The sequence below is a fragment of the Neolamprologus multifasciatus genome, chromosome 7 (assembly GCF_963576455.1).
Source record: "Neolamprologus multifasciatus chromosome 7, fNeoMul1.2, whole genome shotgun sequence".
Classification (NCBI taxonomy): domain Eukaryota; kingdom Metazoa; phylum Chordata; class Actinopteri; order Cichliformes; family Cichlidae; genus Neolamprologus; species Neolamprologus multifasciatus.
The window spans coordinates 63,998,350-64,015,093 of record NC_140445.1 but is presented as its reverse complement, the minus strand read 5'-3'; the positions used below and the strand labels follow the sequence as shown (position 1 = coordinate 64,015,093).

The 16,744-nt window shown below is 38.3% G+C and overlaps 2 protein-coding genes and 1 long non-coding RNA gene across 4 annotated transcripts in view; 2 read left to right on the top strand and 1 right to left on the bottom strand.

Annotated features, from left to right (window-relative positions):
• Positions 1-13,161, top strand: part of tspan33b (tetraspanin 33b) — a 26,455-nt gene extending 13,294 nt beyond the window's left edge. Inside the window, exon 8 of the mRNA XM_085165100.1 lies at positions 3,093-13,161. Within this exon, the coding sequence (XP_085021226.1) occupies positions 3,093-3,161 (69 nt within the window). The 3' untranslated portion in view covers positions 3,162-13,161. The remainder of the gene's footprint in view (positions 1-3,092) is intronic.
• The window catches only part of LOC146515877 (uncharacterized), a 331,877-nt gene that overhangs the window by 241,838 nt on the left and 73,295 nt on the right, over positions 1-16,744 (top strand). The window lies entirely within an intron of this gene.
• ttc38 (tetratricopeptide repeat domain 38) lies at positions 1,383-16,744 on the bottom strand. Of its 2 annotated transcripts, XM_085165087.1 has the most exons (14): positions 16,612-16,744; positions 16,130-16,207; positions 15,959-16,040; positions 14,979-15,150; positions 13,484-13,657; positions 13,025-13,100; positions 12,002-12,121; positions 11,812-11,871; positions 11,554-11,592; positions 8,841-8,922; positions 8,266-8,431; positions 6,201-6,360; positions 5,708-5,781; positions 1,383-5,364 (listed from the first exon to the last, which is right to left on the bottom strand). In XM_085165087.1, exons 1-14 carry the CDS (start codon positions 16,639-16,641, stop codon positions 5,277-5,279), a joined length of 1,401 nt encoding a protein of 466 aa, XP_085021213.1. In that variant the 5' UTR covers positions 16,642-16,744; the 3' UTR covers positions 1,383-5,276. The 2 variants fall into 2 exon arrangements, with proteins under 2 accessions (XP_085021213.1, XP_085021215.1); XM_085165089.1 differs by lacking the exons at positions 15,959-16,040; positions 16,130-16,207 and having other exon boundaries at positions 16,612-16,709.

The window sequence follows — 16,744 nt, the reverse complement described above, 5'->3', positions numbered from 1 at the left end:
ATTGGGACAATAAAAGTTTAACTGCGCATTATTCATTTATTACACTATCCTAGAATGAGTGCAGGTTAATGTGCAACAGAGGTAGAGGGGTGTGTGTGATAATGTAATATGTCTAAGAGATGCTGATGACTCCCTGATTCTCACTGTGCAACAATCCTCCAGCATTTCAGCTGCAGCAGACGGAAATCTAGAGAATCTGAAATGCCAGAATTTGAAAATAGACAGCCCTCCTCTTCTAAATCCCTCCCATGTTGTCCCATAAATATGTACCAAACATCTATGCTGACGCCTTCTATTGCAATGGCATTTCTTTATACTACTTACCTGCCAAAACTTCCCATCATGAACTACATTTTTTAAAGCCTGAAAAGAGAAATGTATTCACACCTAAGACCAGTGTTGGTCAAGTTACTTGAAAAAAGTAATCAGTAACTAATTACTGATTACTTCCCCCAAAAAGTAATCCCGTTACTTTACTGATTACTTATTTTCAAAAGTAATTAATTACTTAGTTACTTGGTTATTTTTTAAAAACACGATTTACAACCTGAATAGGTGATAAAGCGATAGATCTTTCAGCCCAATTCTACTTTTTCTGCATAATCCATCATACAAAATGTAATCAAATGGAAAAGTCTCTTTTTAAAACTTGTTTTATTAGTTTTAATCTTTTAACTTTATGCATCAAGCAAACATTTAATTATATGCAACATTCTCTGAATTTGTTTAATATTTAAACCTATTTTCTGCACATTCCTGCACATAAAATCATTTTTTTTGTGTGTGTTTACACTCAGTCTTTCAAATAAATGCAAGTAAAACACAGCAGAAAATAAATAAAGTCAAAGACTAGCAGTCCTGTTGCTCTATTTTCACCTGTAAAGCAGGAGTGGGGTAGGCGGAGGTTTATCCTGGTGCAGGTGTGCAGCGGTCAGTGGAAGAATCCGCGAGTTTCTCTGTGAGTTTCCCATTACGTCGTAGCTACTCGGTGCTTGCTCGGAAGTTTAGGGGTTTTTTTCGCTGTAAAAAGAAGTTTTCTTCCTGCACAACGGACACTAATGTTTTTGTCACTTTTTATGGAATCAAACTCAAAGTAAGGTCAGTACTTCCACGCTTTAAACGCTGCACGCTCATACTCTCTCTGCACTCGATATATGATCCATTGTTGATCTGCACACAGCTGTTGTCACGAACGTCGCACTCGCTTACGTCACTGTCATGAGACATTCTCGCAAAAAAATCACGGGCCCTTTCTCAATTCTCAAGTACGCGAGTACGTACTCGCGTTCTCGGCGGGTACGTACTCGCCGAGAACGCACGGGAGTACGGACTCGCTGAGAACGCGAGCACGGACTCGCGATTTGTACAATTGGAACACCAGCGTACTTGATGATGTCACAGGTCCGGAGTTTTTACTGCCGTCCTTAATTTAACTGTGAGTAATATGTTATGAAGCTTAACTTTAATCACAGCCAAACCGGTTTACTCAGGAACAAATAAAAAGCCGAAATAAGCCAAACATTAACATTTAGAAGTGATCTAAGTGACTTATATATCATGTTTAACCTCAGTAGTGAAATCTCTATTAATAAAAAATAGTGTACATGTACATACGTGTACATACCTTAATAAAAACAAGCAGGTGAGATGTTAGAACGCTTTTATTTTTATTTTAGTGGACACTCAATACAATAGACAACTACTGGGGTTTGGGGTTTGTTTAACCTGAGTAGCGAAAAGACCGCGGGGGGGGGTTGAAAACGATCTGCCGGGAGTCGGCTGTTCTCGCCGGCTGTAATAATCCTCGACCTCGCTGTCTGCTATGGAGCTGGCGGGTCACAGACGTCTCCGAAAACGTCGGACCTTGTTTGGAAATATATGATATCTTGATAAACTGAGCAGATATTCGAAGTTTACACAGCTACATTCTCGCTTGAAAAGAACTTAAAAGTTTATTTTGTGACCCAGAAAGAGTAATATTTAAAAGTTTTTAGACCCGCTCGTCCGCCATTGCCGCGTTTGAGTTTTGGACGAAATGCATTCTGGGATATTTAGCTGTACCAAGTCCACACAAGTCACCACCGATGCATGCTCGATAAAACGGGCGGAGCGAGAACACATCCGGGACTTTTTCGCGTTCTCGGCTTGATGCGTACTTCGAATTGGAACAGTACTTGGTCTCCGACTGATGACGTATCACGAGTACACGAGAACGCAAGTACGCACAAGTACGCATATTGAGAAAGGCCCATGGTTTTAGTAACGCAGCGTTCCTACGGGAAAGTAACGGTAATCTAATTACCGTTTTTGCAATAGTAATCCCTTACTTTAAAAAAGTAATTGGATTACAGTACCCATCTCTGCCTAAGACCACCTAAATTACAAAATGCTGACAGGATGATTTTGTTTTGCCCCTCTACCAATGATGCTAAAAACACGCCTTGATAACTAAATAAAACCATTCAATACACATTAGGCAAACATGAAATCAAATTAGCACTTATAACGAGCTGCCTCTAAATAATTACTCTGTTTACTTATTAAAATGTTTCAGCTAATATTAAATGGCAATCTAGCAGAAGGTGTAACTTTAGCACAGGATGTTTAAACTGATTTGTCTCATTCTCATCTGCACGCTCGGCTCTGCAGTGAATCTGAAGAGAAGCACAAATTACCCACAAGGCCCGACAGAGCAATTGCATTAGTTTTCTAATGCTTTGATGTGCCGTAAATCTGATGAAGTTCTCTTTTAAGTCTTGCATATCCTCTCAAAACACTTACTGACACTTACTTTGTCTGCATAACAAGCCAAAGTGTTAATTATGGACTGCTGTTTAAAAGCTGCGTTTGCAACCCAATGGTTTGGTTTCTCTCTGTAAGAACACCTTATGATCGGCTTGACAGGCGCGTGCAAATGTGAGTGCGCAATTATTTTAAGTGACTCGTTTGAGTCAGTCTCAACTCATTTGGGAACCTTTCTTCCCAGCGCCACATTGCAGCACCCTGCTAAGGGACCTTGAGATGCTCGGTACAGAACGTACAGTTACAGAGAGCCTCTTCTGCGATCTAAAGTGGCTGCTGTTGTCCTCTAGATTGCAGGAATTGTGCTGTCCCAGATCCTGATCTCTCAGATTCAAGATGAGATTACCTCAGTGTTGTGAGAGCGCTACGACAGAGGGGAAGAAAACGAAAGAAAGGAACTCGCAGTACTCCACTCAGCTTCTCTGACATGTTCAAGGACATCTTTTCTACAGCTACTACTGCAATATCCGGGCATGTGATATACTTAACATGTGGTTGCCTACAGGTATACAAGTGTGATGCACTTTAATGTATTATTTATAGTCAATTATATGCCAAGTGTATATATTATTAACCGGTTTTGAACATTGACGTCAAGATTTCATCTCTTTAAATGTGAAAAGTTTGCTTATAGAATTGAGTTTAAACATATGCATTTATTATTTTATGTTACTGTTTATCAAGGAACATCAGCTCACATAAAGTCATTATGTGTCGTGTTTTAAAGGTCTGGAAACACAACATTCACACACTGCTCGCCTCCCTCACTCAGCTAACGGGAAAGAAAGAGTGAAATAGTAAAACAAACGAAGCAATTCTGACTGTAAAGTCAAGGTAGGCGTAGCCACACCTCCACACAACCAGGCAAGAAGGTGTCACACTGGATTTTGTGCGAATGCAGCCAATATGCAGTGTACGTACTCTCCACTGTGGGCCATCTGTTCTGCAACCCTGTGTTGGTCAAACAGATACAGACCTTCAGCTGTCCATGAAAGACAGAGAGCAGAATGTGGGTAAAGCATTGTCCTCGTAGCTGTTTCTATAGCGCACCACCACACACTTCAAGTGTTTCGTAAGTCACAACTGTGACGAATTTATTTTGTTCAAAGTCCAAAGATTGGTTTTTGTATATTATTTCTTCAACACTATTTATCATAGACATGTCAGCCTATTGCTGATGTTACATACATGGATATACAGGGTGGGCCATTTATATGGATACACTGTAATAACATGGGAATGGTTGGTGATATTAAAGTCATGTTTGTGGCACATTAGTATATGTGAGGGGGCAAACTCCTCAAGATGGGTGGTGACCATGGTGGCCATTTAGAAGTCGGCCATCATCAAGTTTTGTTTTTTCAATAGGAAGAGGGCCATGTGACACATCAAACTTATTGGTAATGTCACAAGAAAAACAATGGTGTGCTTGGTTTCAATGTAGCTTTATTCTTTCATGAGTGAAAGAATAAAGCTTGAGGAGTTTGCCCCCTCACATATACTAATGTGCCACAAACAGGACTTTAATATCACCAACCATTCCCAACCTAGAGATGGTATTGTGCCATCTCTAGTAGATACATACATATACAGATACATGGATATAGATATAGTGTTCAGTATTAAATCAGTTATTTTTAAACTCTAATCAAAGAAATAAATGTTACATTTTTGATTTTTTTTTAATCAAGGGAAGCTCATTTTAAAATGTTACAATATTTCAATATAACATTCTAGGTATTTGAAATTTCAAAATGCTATTTTTCCTCAACAAAACATTTTTCTCTTTCTTTAAATCTCACATTTTTATGTATTTCAGCAGCTTTATCACCACATTACCACCTTTCAGTCGGGGTTCAGTCTTGTAGCACCAGTTCAACAGCTGCTACTCAATTTAGCCCAGTGGAAATTGTTTTACAACAATGTGAAAGCAATTTCAAAATCATACCAAGCTGTACAGTAACTAAATAAATGAAAGGACTTTAGACTGTTTATAAAACATACAACAGCATTAAATCAGCTAAACAGGGTTGGGGGTGTTTATTGCTGAGCATCACAAGTCAAGATCCAGTGGCAGTAATATTAATCATCATTTGAAGCCCTGATAAGCTAAACAATCAATATAGAATATTTATAGAAGCAAATGTTAGTTTATTTGTTTAAATACAGAAAGTGAGAGAAATGGAAACACGATTATTTGGAAAAAAATTAACAATTTTTGGAATGAATAAAACTATATAAAAAACATTTGCACATAATTTATTGCAGAAATGTGAATAATTCAATTTTACATATTTTTTCATGTCAAACTAGCTTACAGCTGCGTATTAATTATTGAATACTTGGAGTCTATAGTAAGTACAATGAGATTTGCATGAAAGGTTTCCACTCTCTTAACATTCCAAGCTCTTGATCGTTAAATCTTTTAAACCCACAATGCTTGTTTTTTTGTACGGGAACTGGTTTGTGCACCTCTAGTCCTGAAGTGCGAGAGCTTTCTGCATCAGACGACGGGTCAGAGGGGAGTTTGGCCTCACGGCATCGCGCTCTGCCAGAAGACATCTGGGGAAATTCAGCACAAGACAGCGCAAAGACATGAACACAGATTCAAAGAGACTGCAGGCTGAGATGCTAAGCTGATCAATAATGAAAGTATAACATGCTGTACAGACATGGATGTCAGTTGCATAATAGGAGCATGAAAGCAGCTCGTGCTCTGCACGCAGATGGAAAGCAGTTAAAGAAAATCGGAGCGGACAGCAATCGCAACAAAACCATGTTTCAGTGAATGAAAGATTTTATTTCCCCTCACACAATCTTCCGGCATATTCCCATGCAAAAACACACTGATATTGGGGGGAAAACACCCCGAAGCACGAAGCCTGAAATCCCTGCTGCTCCTCACCTTCCCAGCTTCTGGTGGTGCTTATTCTCTGATTTCATCGCCGCATGAATAAGCAGCTGATTAAACAGATCCCTCTGACAACAACAATACACAAACACATTATTAGACACAAACCTCTTTCAGTTGTAAAAAGACATTCTGCATTTTGTGTTAGATTGTGTTACATTTTATGTCAACTGTGACACCTCAGAGAACGGTTCTCAGAATAAAAATAACATAAAAGAGTTCATTATTCATACAGTGGTGCGCTGCACTCCACATTTTCACATGATGTTCATAGATAGAAAGACTGCAGCTTTTCTGCACAACACTCCTAACCTCTGACCTGTTTTCACAGCATCAAGGATTTCACTCTTGCTCAAGAAAACAAAGTCTGAGCAATGATATCCAAAGATAGTAAAGCCTCGAGGCTTAAACATTTTCAGCAGTTCACTAGCAGAGCTGCAGTTTCAAATGATTTTCTTTAACAGTTAATAAATTCTTTGAGACTTACCTGTGCATCACTGCCACCTATGTCTACCATGCGATAGCGTAAAGGGTATAGTAGCTCCACAGTTTGACCGTAGTTACCCTGGTTGTACTCCAGCATAGCCTGGCACATTGGTATCCCTACAGTCGCGGCCAGCTGATGCTGCTGATTGTCTCCTGGCTCCCTGTGCAAGAAAAACATGGTTTAAAAAAAAGGAAACAACTTTTCTTATAAAAGGAATCAAAGATACAGAGTAACAAGTTAAAAACTGTTAATGCTGCATCTAGATAGATAGATAGATATAATTTTATTTCGAACATGCAAATATAATTGAAATAACAACAGAAAAAACCAAAAAACAAAACTTAAAAATCATCAAGTTTTCATGTAAATATCTTTGTCTACAGAATGCGTGTGCTCGAAAAGGAGTAGGATGAAGTTTACACTTTTCTTGTTCCTACCCCCTTATTTCAAATTTCATTGCTTACAAATTCATATCCAGGATTCAACATTATTTGATCATACATGGTTAACTATGTACAAGTCTAACACATTGAACATACACAAATAAAAACCATTTTCAGCACGTAAACCAGAACAACAACAAACTACATTTTTACATAAACTAATCACCCTGTCTATAACACCGCTTAATCTCTGAGCTTGTTTTATATCTATGTGACAAACACCTTAATAAACACACAATGAGACAACTCAGTCACTGAGAGGAAGATTTCCTATATTCATGCAATTTATTTTTTTTGAACAATCGTGTGAATTTTTGTCTTGATTTCATGTGTACAGGTGTGCCACACACTAACTCCTCTGACTGTAATGCTCTGATATTTTACATTTGTCCTTACTACTGGCTTGCTGAACACAAGGATTCCTCTCAGGTCATGAGTATTTGGTCTTATTTGGAACAAGTTCTGAATGTCGTGGAGCAAAGATTTATTTGCTGCTTTGTACATTGTTTGCGCAGTTCAAAGAAGAATGCTGATGCCTTCTCAAAGAAGGCATCAGCATTAAATGTTTTGTGAGAGTAGAAATCCAGGCATCTGGTTTGTCTTGCAAAAAGAAAATTAAAGCAAACATAAAGAACACATTCTGGAAAAAGACACTTTGTAGCTAGTTAGTTTATTTCTACAAACATTTGTTGCTGACTTGTAAAGACAGGAATGTTTCCCTCTCCTTTATCTTTTGTGGTAGTTTCCCTTGTGGCAGGCTCTCCATGTGTGATAGCATATTGGTGTCTAAGTCTGCCCTCCTCACACAAATGGAGACGAACTGAACAGAAGCGAGTTCAGTGAAGTGCATCTAATATTATGTGAATTGAAACACTTGTTATGTTGCTGTAAGTGCATTAAAAGCCTCGTGAAGTGTTAGTCCATCTGAAATGACTTCAGAGAATGACTCTCTTAGGTTTGTCTTTGGAAGAAAAAAAAGTGCTGCTGTTGCACTTATCCAAACGTCTGCGGCCCAGTCTCCTCCCTACAGCAGTCAATCTAGAGGGAAAGCTGCAAAGACATCTGAGAAGGATTCACGTCACTGTCCTTAAGCTTTCTCAGATTAGCAAGTACTCCGCGTGACTGCCTCTGACTGTATAATTACCATATGGAAAAAATATGGATTAGTTTAAACTATGCAATCCTCCAAAGACCCAGGTAATAAAAGTAATATGCTAGATGTAATTGATGCATGCTGCGCTTGAACATGCATGCAGCTCGTCTAATACACTCAAAGTAAAGCTGCGATGAGGAGAAAATTTCATTTTCTTACTTAACTCACTTTCAAAGAAATCCAACACGTCTTAAGTAATAGTGAAAGCACAACAGCTTTAAGGACTGGTTTTAAATGTGAGCTGTTCTGTGGTTTGTAGGCTCGACGAAACGAAGAGCACCGGCCATTATAACCGCAGAATCCCTCAGTGGCATCTGCTGCAGAGGGAAGACCCTCTCTGACTGTATTCACTCTCTCACATCCTACGCTCAGTCTCGTCTCCATTTTACATAAGGCTTGTGTTGTTCTTATGTAAGCCTGACAGAGTGTTGAGGTGTGCAGCGAAGAGAAGAAATGGCACGAAACTTACTTCGCCAATTCCTGAAGGCCCTCCAGCAGACGCCGACTAGTCCCAGTCTCTTTAGCTCCCAGCGACACCATAAGGAAGTGAAGGTCATTAAACAAGGTCACGTGATCGTCAGTGTGAGGCCAAGTTACTTGGAGCAGCTCCTGCCAACGCTCCTTCACGCACACTCCTGAAACACGCAGAAACAAACACGCTAATACAGCTTGAAGGCTGCATAGTCAGCTGTAAATGTCTCTCTAAAACAGAGTAGGAAGAAAATGTGGTCAGAGGTTCTGTTAATTACCTTAATTTCCAACAAAACACTTTGAGGTTCAAATTAACGAAGGATGGCAACTGAGATTATCTCACCTCATTAGCAGTTTCACTCAACACCATACTGTCTTAAATTATCTTAAAGTTCCAGTTGCCCGTTAGCCCGTTAGTAACACATTAGGAAATGTTGCAGCGTTTTGCCAGCTGGCATCATTTTAAACATATTCTATGAGCACAGAAAAATGCATTGCTCCTGAATTTTAATCAGAGTGTGATGAGTGTCTTCTGAGATGTATTTTTAGCATGCAGTTTGTTCTATATCTTACCGTCCATTTCCAATCTGTACAGTAATGAACAGGCATCTACAATGTCCAACATGGCTCCTGAGGCCTTGCAGCGCCTGAAAACCTTAGTTGAACACAACACACTGTCGTCACTATTCATTCTAATCACCATACAGACGTTTACATGCACTCGTCATGGGCATGAATGTCATGGTCTTTTTGCTCTACAAGTAATTGTAGAGCATACATCTTTAAGGACTATAAAAAACAAGAACTGGGCCACATACATACATATACAGTATATAACTAATATTTGGTTAAATGTCACTTATTGTGTATCCAAGTTTCAGCTGTCTAGCTGTTGACTTGAGGTAAAGAAGATTGGAGGTAGTCCTTTAGTATCAACTGCAGGAAAACAGCCCCGGAGCTTGATGCTACCCCCACCTTGACTGACAGCTGGGAGCCTATTCTAACCTTTACTTCTCCAAACTTTCCTCGTCATTGTGGTCGAACAGCTCAATCTTTGTCTTGTCTGACCATAAAACTTTTCTCCACAAGGCATTTAGCTCGTCTCTGTGGGTTCGGTTCAGTTGTGCTTGAATTTTGCAGCAGGGGCTTTGTTTCTCGGTTCATAGCGATGCTTCACTGTGGACGCTGAATACTGAATTTATTTATTTAAAAGGTGCAGTTAAACATAGTTCAAGTGCAAGACATGAGACTGATGTACCGCACACAGGTTTATAGCTACTGCCAATTTTCAACAATTGTCCCTTGTTGGGCTTACAATCTAAATAAATACATATTACAATAAAACATACATTTTCATAAAACCAAATTACATCATAAATACAATTACAATTGATAGACAATAATTTAAAATAAAATTAAAATCATCAGATAAAATGACTACAACTTTGGTTTCCCTTTAACCACACTTTAACTTTCAATGTAAAAGATCTAATGTCTGTAATCAGTTTGATATCGGTTCCACAGATGGGAAGCCTTTATAGAAAAAGCTGACTGACCGAATGTAGATCTGCGATATAATATCTTGCAGTTGCCGTTCCCCTTACTCCTAGTAACGCGATTACTGTCTTGTCTCTGAATGTATCTATTGAGACACTCTGGGGCCATCCTATTTATACATTTAAAAACTAATTTAAGATAACACCAATGATTAAAACTCTTAAAACTAAGTAGATTATATTTCTTTAAAATGTGACAATGATGCCACCGAACCGATTTTTTATCCATTATTTTTAAAGATTGATTATATAAGGACACCACAGGCTGAATTGTAGATGGTGCTGCTTGGGTCCAAACTGTCATACAATATGAAAAATGCGAAAATATCATAGAATGCATAAATAACTGAGCTGCTGAAGTGGGTATACAGTGCCGAATTAACTTAAAACAATTCAGATTAGCCTTGACCGTCTTAGAGATCTTCTTTACATGCTTGTCAAATTTAAGATGTGAATCTAAAATTATTCCTAAAAACTTAAAATCTTTGACCTCCTTTATTTCTTCGTTCCCTAGGTTGATTTTAAAATCATCAGATGAATTTTGTTTCCTAATCGAAAAACACATAGAAACAGTTTTTTTTTTAAAATTCAGTACATGATGATTTTGTTCCAGCCATTTTTGGACACCATTTAGATGTACCGTTAAGGTGTCTGCTGCTTCACCAGGTGACTTAGCTGGTACGTGTATAACTGCATCATCAGCATAAAGTTGGCAGTTAGCTTTTGGGCAGCTGGTAGGCTCAGCTGGTGTTCCAGCAGCTTCCTGTTCATGGCAGGATTTTTGACCGTTTGGGTCTTCATCTAGACCTTAGCAAAGCTGTGACATACCTGAATAGCTTTTACTTATGTTCAATAGTTTTGAAGTTTGATGATCTTAGAATTTCCAGTTGTTTAGAAATGGCTCAGAGAGACCTTTCCAACTTCTGTAAATCTACACAAGTTCCTTGGACTTTCCCATTGTTCTGAGCATCGATCAATTCAACGGGTGATGTCGAGCAAATAATTTGTATGCTGTAAGTTAACAGGTCTTCACCTTGTCAAATTACCAGACAATGTACGACCTTCAGTACCCCTTATTAAAAGACTTAAGTGAGTGTATTTAAATATTTGAGCCTGTACGTATGATTCTGACCTTTGATGGATTAGAAAAAAATCTAAACTAAAATCCAACCTTTAAGCCAAATTCTTGTTTTTAAATATTTAAAGGTGTATCCAACTAACACTTTAAAGAAAGTCAGCCAAAAAATCGTGACATTCGTGTCCATGATGACTGTACACAACGTTGTGTACAGTTCAGAGAAATAAAGTAAAGAAAAGAACAAAACGAGATGTGTGATTTGCTGAACTTTGCTGATGTGAATTTCAGAATTTCTTTTGCGTTCAAACTTTTAGCTGAGAAGTATTATTCTAAAGGTGCAGGACATCAAAGAGATGTACTTTCAAATTGTCTCTCCTATTTTTGGAGTATCACGAAAAATAATCCGCTTTGGCTGTTGACACTGAAATGAGTGTGGGTGGTTCCTTGGCTCTGACATGTGAATATGGATTGACTTTCGTTTCTGTTCACGCTTACCTTCTTGACTCACAACGAGCACATCAAACTGCATTAGTCTGCGTCTCTTGTGTAGTGTTGTGTAGTGGTGCATGCGTCACTCTGGAAATTACTAAGTGTATGTACTCAGACAGCTATAGTATCAAAGTTTAGATGCAAACTTTCAACAGAAACCAACCTGAGTGTCGTATATTTGCAGAGCAGCTTCGTGTTGCCTCTGTGGAGGAGGTGAGAGACAAATTTGAATAACTTGAGCAGTGAGAAATAAGCAACGTGGATAAATCGAGTTGCCCAAATGCAAACACAAATTAATCTTACAATATAATCAACCCCAGGCTTCAAATTACCTATGGGAGACAATATCATAAATACATTTTCCACAAACACTGTGACTGTCAGCTTTCCGCTTGACTGAAAAACCCATTATCATCTTTACCTTCTCGATGAAAAATAGAGCCCAGTGCCAATAGTTATGACTGGCCAGCATGTCAGTTACCTGGAATTAAACATTACAGATTTCAAATACTTTTCCTGGAGCTGTTTGGATATGTAATATAATTCAGTCGTCTATGGAACAGATTACTTGCATGCGATTAATCAAAAACAGAAAAGAAAAGTCATCGTACCTCCCAGTCTTTCTCTCTACTTTCCATGAACTTCAAGCCTTTGTCCAACTCTGCCTTCATCTCACAAACGTGGGCTACAGAGTGGACTGACCAAGCATCGTCGGGAGTTAGAGCGAGCCCCTTCACAAGAGAGTTTACCGGTTTGAAGCAAGAAGAAGCGATGAACGTGTTGATAAGTAACTAGATCCAAAATAACTGCATTCTAAACACTCAACATGATGTTCCCCAATCTTTTCAGTAGAGGTGGGAATCACCATACATCCCACGATACGATATTATCACAATACTTAACGCACGATACGATATTATTGCAATTTTTAAAAATATTTTGTGATATTCAGATTCTGTACATGAAGGTAAACTTTATCAATATTCATTTTATCTAATAACAAAGTCTCACACTCAGTCTTTCTCTCATTTCAGTTTTATTGTTGACAAACTGAACGCTTTGTATTACAGTCTAGTCCAACTTAACTGAATCAACCATCTGGTACAATTATAGCTATTCTGAACTATGCAGTTTATGAAAACTATGCAGCCCCTTCAGCAACTGAAGAATTTGAAAGTAAATTAAAACAAAATATAATTTTACATTAAATAAAAAAGTTTTAAACTTAATTAAAATAAAACATGTCTTAAATTAAAATAAGTAAACTGTCATGTTTATTGCTGCCAAAAAAAGTTAAACACATTTGGACAGTGAAGGAATGTCAGGATTCTTGCTCAGAAAAAAAAAAAAAAATTGCAACAAAATATCGATTTCTGCTGTCCCTGTATCGATACATTATTAGCAAACAAAATATCACGATGCTACACAGTATCGATTTTTTCCCCCACCCCTACTTTTCAGTGACCCTCATGTCATACTTTGTATGCATTACACGCTGAGTTTTGAAGGGTCTGCTGTTTATTCCTTTAGGTCTTTGACAGCAAATTACTTGCCGAGTTGAACTAACGAGAGTCCAAAGCCCCCTGCTACAATAATGGCAACAGCTTGAATAACAGCAGAGAAGAAAATCTCACCTCCATGGCTACTTTCTCAGCCTGGTCATAGAAACGAGTTTCCAGGAGACCAAAGGAATATAGTCCATTGAGGTAGCTGAGAGCAGGTATGTGCACACGTACGTACACACAAAAACAAAGTAAACAAATAATTTTTTTTTTTTTTAAAAAAGATCTAATATGGCTCATTTCAGACAGTGAATTTACAAACGAGCTGCACCAATGCACAGTATACTGGAAATAATTTGATTATTTCAAATTGTGAATCATGCAAAGCTACTCTGAGAGTGAAAGAACATCCTAACAGTTTGAAAGCATGCATGCACACTTTAAACACAAAAATACTAAGCACTGCACAACTACTTACTGTAAACAAGCCTCATTAGCTTACATGCTGTATGTTTTGCAGGTATGCATCCATACTGTCCCAATGCATGGCATCAATGCTTAGATTGACAAACATTAAGCTGTCTTTTGTACCTGGACAAAGGCACGTGTGGTTTCCAGTGGGGAAGCACCCTGGCCACCGAGTCCCTCATTTGCATTTGGGCTCCCATGTAGAAATAAGCATCGTGTGCAAACTTGAGGGCCAACATATCAGTCGGGTGGTCTAGCAGAATATCTTCCCATGCCTCGCAGGCTTTCGGAAAATTTCTACAAGACAAATGTGTCGGTTTAAAGAAAAAAAGAGCGAGTTCATGGAACGTTGATCGGTACCTGGAGAATCACAAATGTCAATATGCTTTGTGAGCAGATTAGAGGGACTTGGAAAGTATCGCAAAGACAATGCTGAGAGCCAAAATGGCTCCTCGATATTACAGTATAGCTGACTATACCCCGGGGAAATAAGACAATGAATATAAAATTCAAATATTACTTGCTGGACTGTGACTGAAATTTTACAGAAGAGCTTGGCAGACAATCTGTAGTAAGAGATTGTATCACATAAGGCGAATAACTTAGGGAATGAATATCACCTGATAAAAAAAAAAAAACACTTGTACTTCTGTGTTATATACAAAAAAAAACAAGTTCAACCTATTTCTTCTGGCTCAATGAAACTCATTTTGACTACAGACCCCAGTGACAGATAAGATTAAATATGTAAGAGTCTCTCTTAGCATACAACTCTCTGACAATGATTAAGTTACTTCATTTTAAAGTCATTACATCAGGAATTTGTACAGATTTATAACAGAAATATTTTTGATATTTTTGAATTAACCCTTAAAATAATTTTGATAAAACCAGTTTTGTGCACATAAATAACTGTTGCAGTGTGCAGGGCTCTTGGAAAAGCTAAACGCTAAAACAAAGCATATTGGCGTCTGATTCCATCCAATCTTTTAAATCACGGTTAAAAACCTATTTGTTTAATCTCGCCTTTCCTGCTTGTTAATGCTCGCACCTGACTTTTAGACATATTCTATTTTTTCTTATACATATTTTTATGGCTTGTGCTTTTATTATGTTTTTATTTTGATATGCATTTTATATTACCCCTGTGTATTAGTGGCATTGACCTGTGAGGATATTTGATACTTTGCTAAGGCCTTATAATACTTGTGTTACTTCTCTGTCTCTTATGTTAAGCACTTTGGTATACCGCTGGTTTTTAAATGTGCTCTATAAACAAAGATTGTTGTTGTTGTTGTTGTTGTTGTATGCTTTTAAAAAATAAGTGTTTATGTGCTGTCAATTATTAAGGTTTTTGATTGATTGATTTTACATTTGTTATGTATTTCAATCATAAACACGGTTTTCAATCCGTTTCCTGTAAATTCACAACCACTTTGAACATTTAGAGAATTGGGTTTGCTGACTGATACAGGTTTCATATCGTCATCATGGCTTTATTGAGGCCTTCTGAGCAGGAAAACATTCAAAGATAAATTTGGCTCAAACACAACCCAATGAAGCACGGGCTGCTTCGTGACTGCGTCTCCTGCTGTGGCGGTCTGGCTCTGGACCTTACCCGTGTGAGAAGAGCTCCATGGCTTTGACGTGGAGTCTCTCTCTGGAAGTGATGTCCTGGCTGTTGGCGAGTTCCACCGTCCTCCTCACAGCACTTGACAGACGCTCATCCAGCCTGGTGGAGCTTGTTGTCGCCACAAGCTCCAGGCCCGTACTTATCACATGCCCCATAACTACAGGAAAAACAAATAACAGCTGGAGGTTTCCACAGCTGCAGTTCTCATGCGGAAAGAATCACATGCACTTGTAAAGTTTTGCCTTTGGACTTAAGTAAAATATTACAGGAGCTTCTTGGTTCCATTTCTGTTTATTTGCAACATGAGATGAAGAATAAGAGGAGTTTATCTCCACTGTATGCCCCCGATATGAATGAGTGCAAGCAGCCAGCATTTTAAAGGGTGTCTATTGTGTCCACATAATTAATGAATGTGCTTAATTAATGAACTCAATGCTTCCTTTTTTGTCCAAGATTCAGTTTGAACAAGGACGCCAGCAAAAATAATTGTACTTGTTATTAATTTACCCAACTGCACACACCTTTAGTTTATCATTTATTTAGTATTGTCAGCAATGTTAAACTTGGAAGACCGCAAACTGTTTTTATTATGCATTAGGCTCAATCAATTTGTGTGTTTACAGCAGCTAAACTAAAAAGCAGCTTGCAAGTTCTGAGGAGAATCAATAAGTGTTGAACTTGCACAAAGGAGGGTAGAGTCATTTGCATGAACAACAACTAAATGCTTGATCAAAGCTCAAACTGACAGCTGACGCCTCCCAGCTACACCTAACACTGAAATAATCTGAAGTGACTGACCTCTAACATGTTTATTTAAAGAGCAGTAGCCACATTTAATTGTTTTTCCTTGCAGCGTATAAACTAATCATCTCAGGGTTTCTTTAGTCTTATTTTGTTGTTTTTCTTATTTATCAGAACTTGTATACAATAACAAATCAAGCATAGTTAACCCCACATATAGTTACCAAAATGTGGGTCAGCTGCCTGGACAGCAGACATGCATCCTTCAATTCCTCCCAAGCTGTCATCGTTCCTCCACTTCACATACTGAGGGGTTAAAACACAATTTAGATCTTAAACAGCCCGAAACACCCACGGTGTGCAAACTGCGTGTGCATATGGAACAGGTACGCTACCTGCGTGAGTATGGCGTCATACATTTTACAAGCCTCATTACTGCTGGTGGACAATGTAAGCCCCTCCGCCCTCCACGCCTGCAAGAAACGGGAACATAGCGGTGCAGACGTTAATGCTGGGTTTCAGTGTGTAAGCCGTTTGTATGACAAACATGCAGTTGTCTCGTCGGCTTGAGCAACCCGAGGTTAAAGATTCATCGAGTAAAGGCAGCCAATTTCATTCTGTGTTACCCAGAGCTTAAATAAATCTACTTGTAATTGTAAAAGTTCTGGATACTTATCGAGGTTTGCCTGCTTTATGCCCCTGCATGAATATTTTTCTGTAAACTAACAGTTTTATCCTTTTTTCACTTTAAATATACATATCTCAATAATACAAACTATGTTTCTCAATCCTTAATGCCACTTAGTTATTGCAACAAATAAAGAGAAAGTGTCGCTTTCTGTTCTTTAAAGTTTCTTTCTTTCTCCGAGTCACTGACCTGGCAGTCCCTGAAGCTTGAGGAAGTCATTTCTAAATTTTCAGCTTCTCCACCTACACGAAAAAAAACTGCTAGTGGGTCAATTTATCGGTCAATAAAAAAGAAAAAAGAAAAAAAACCAAGAAGAAAAACA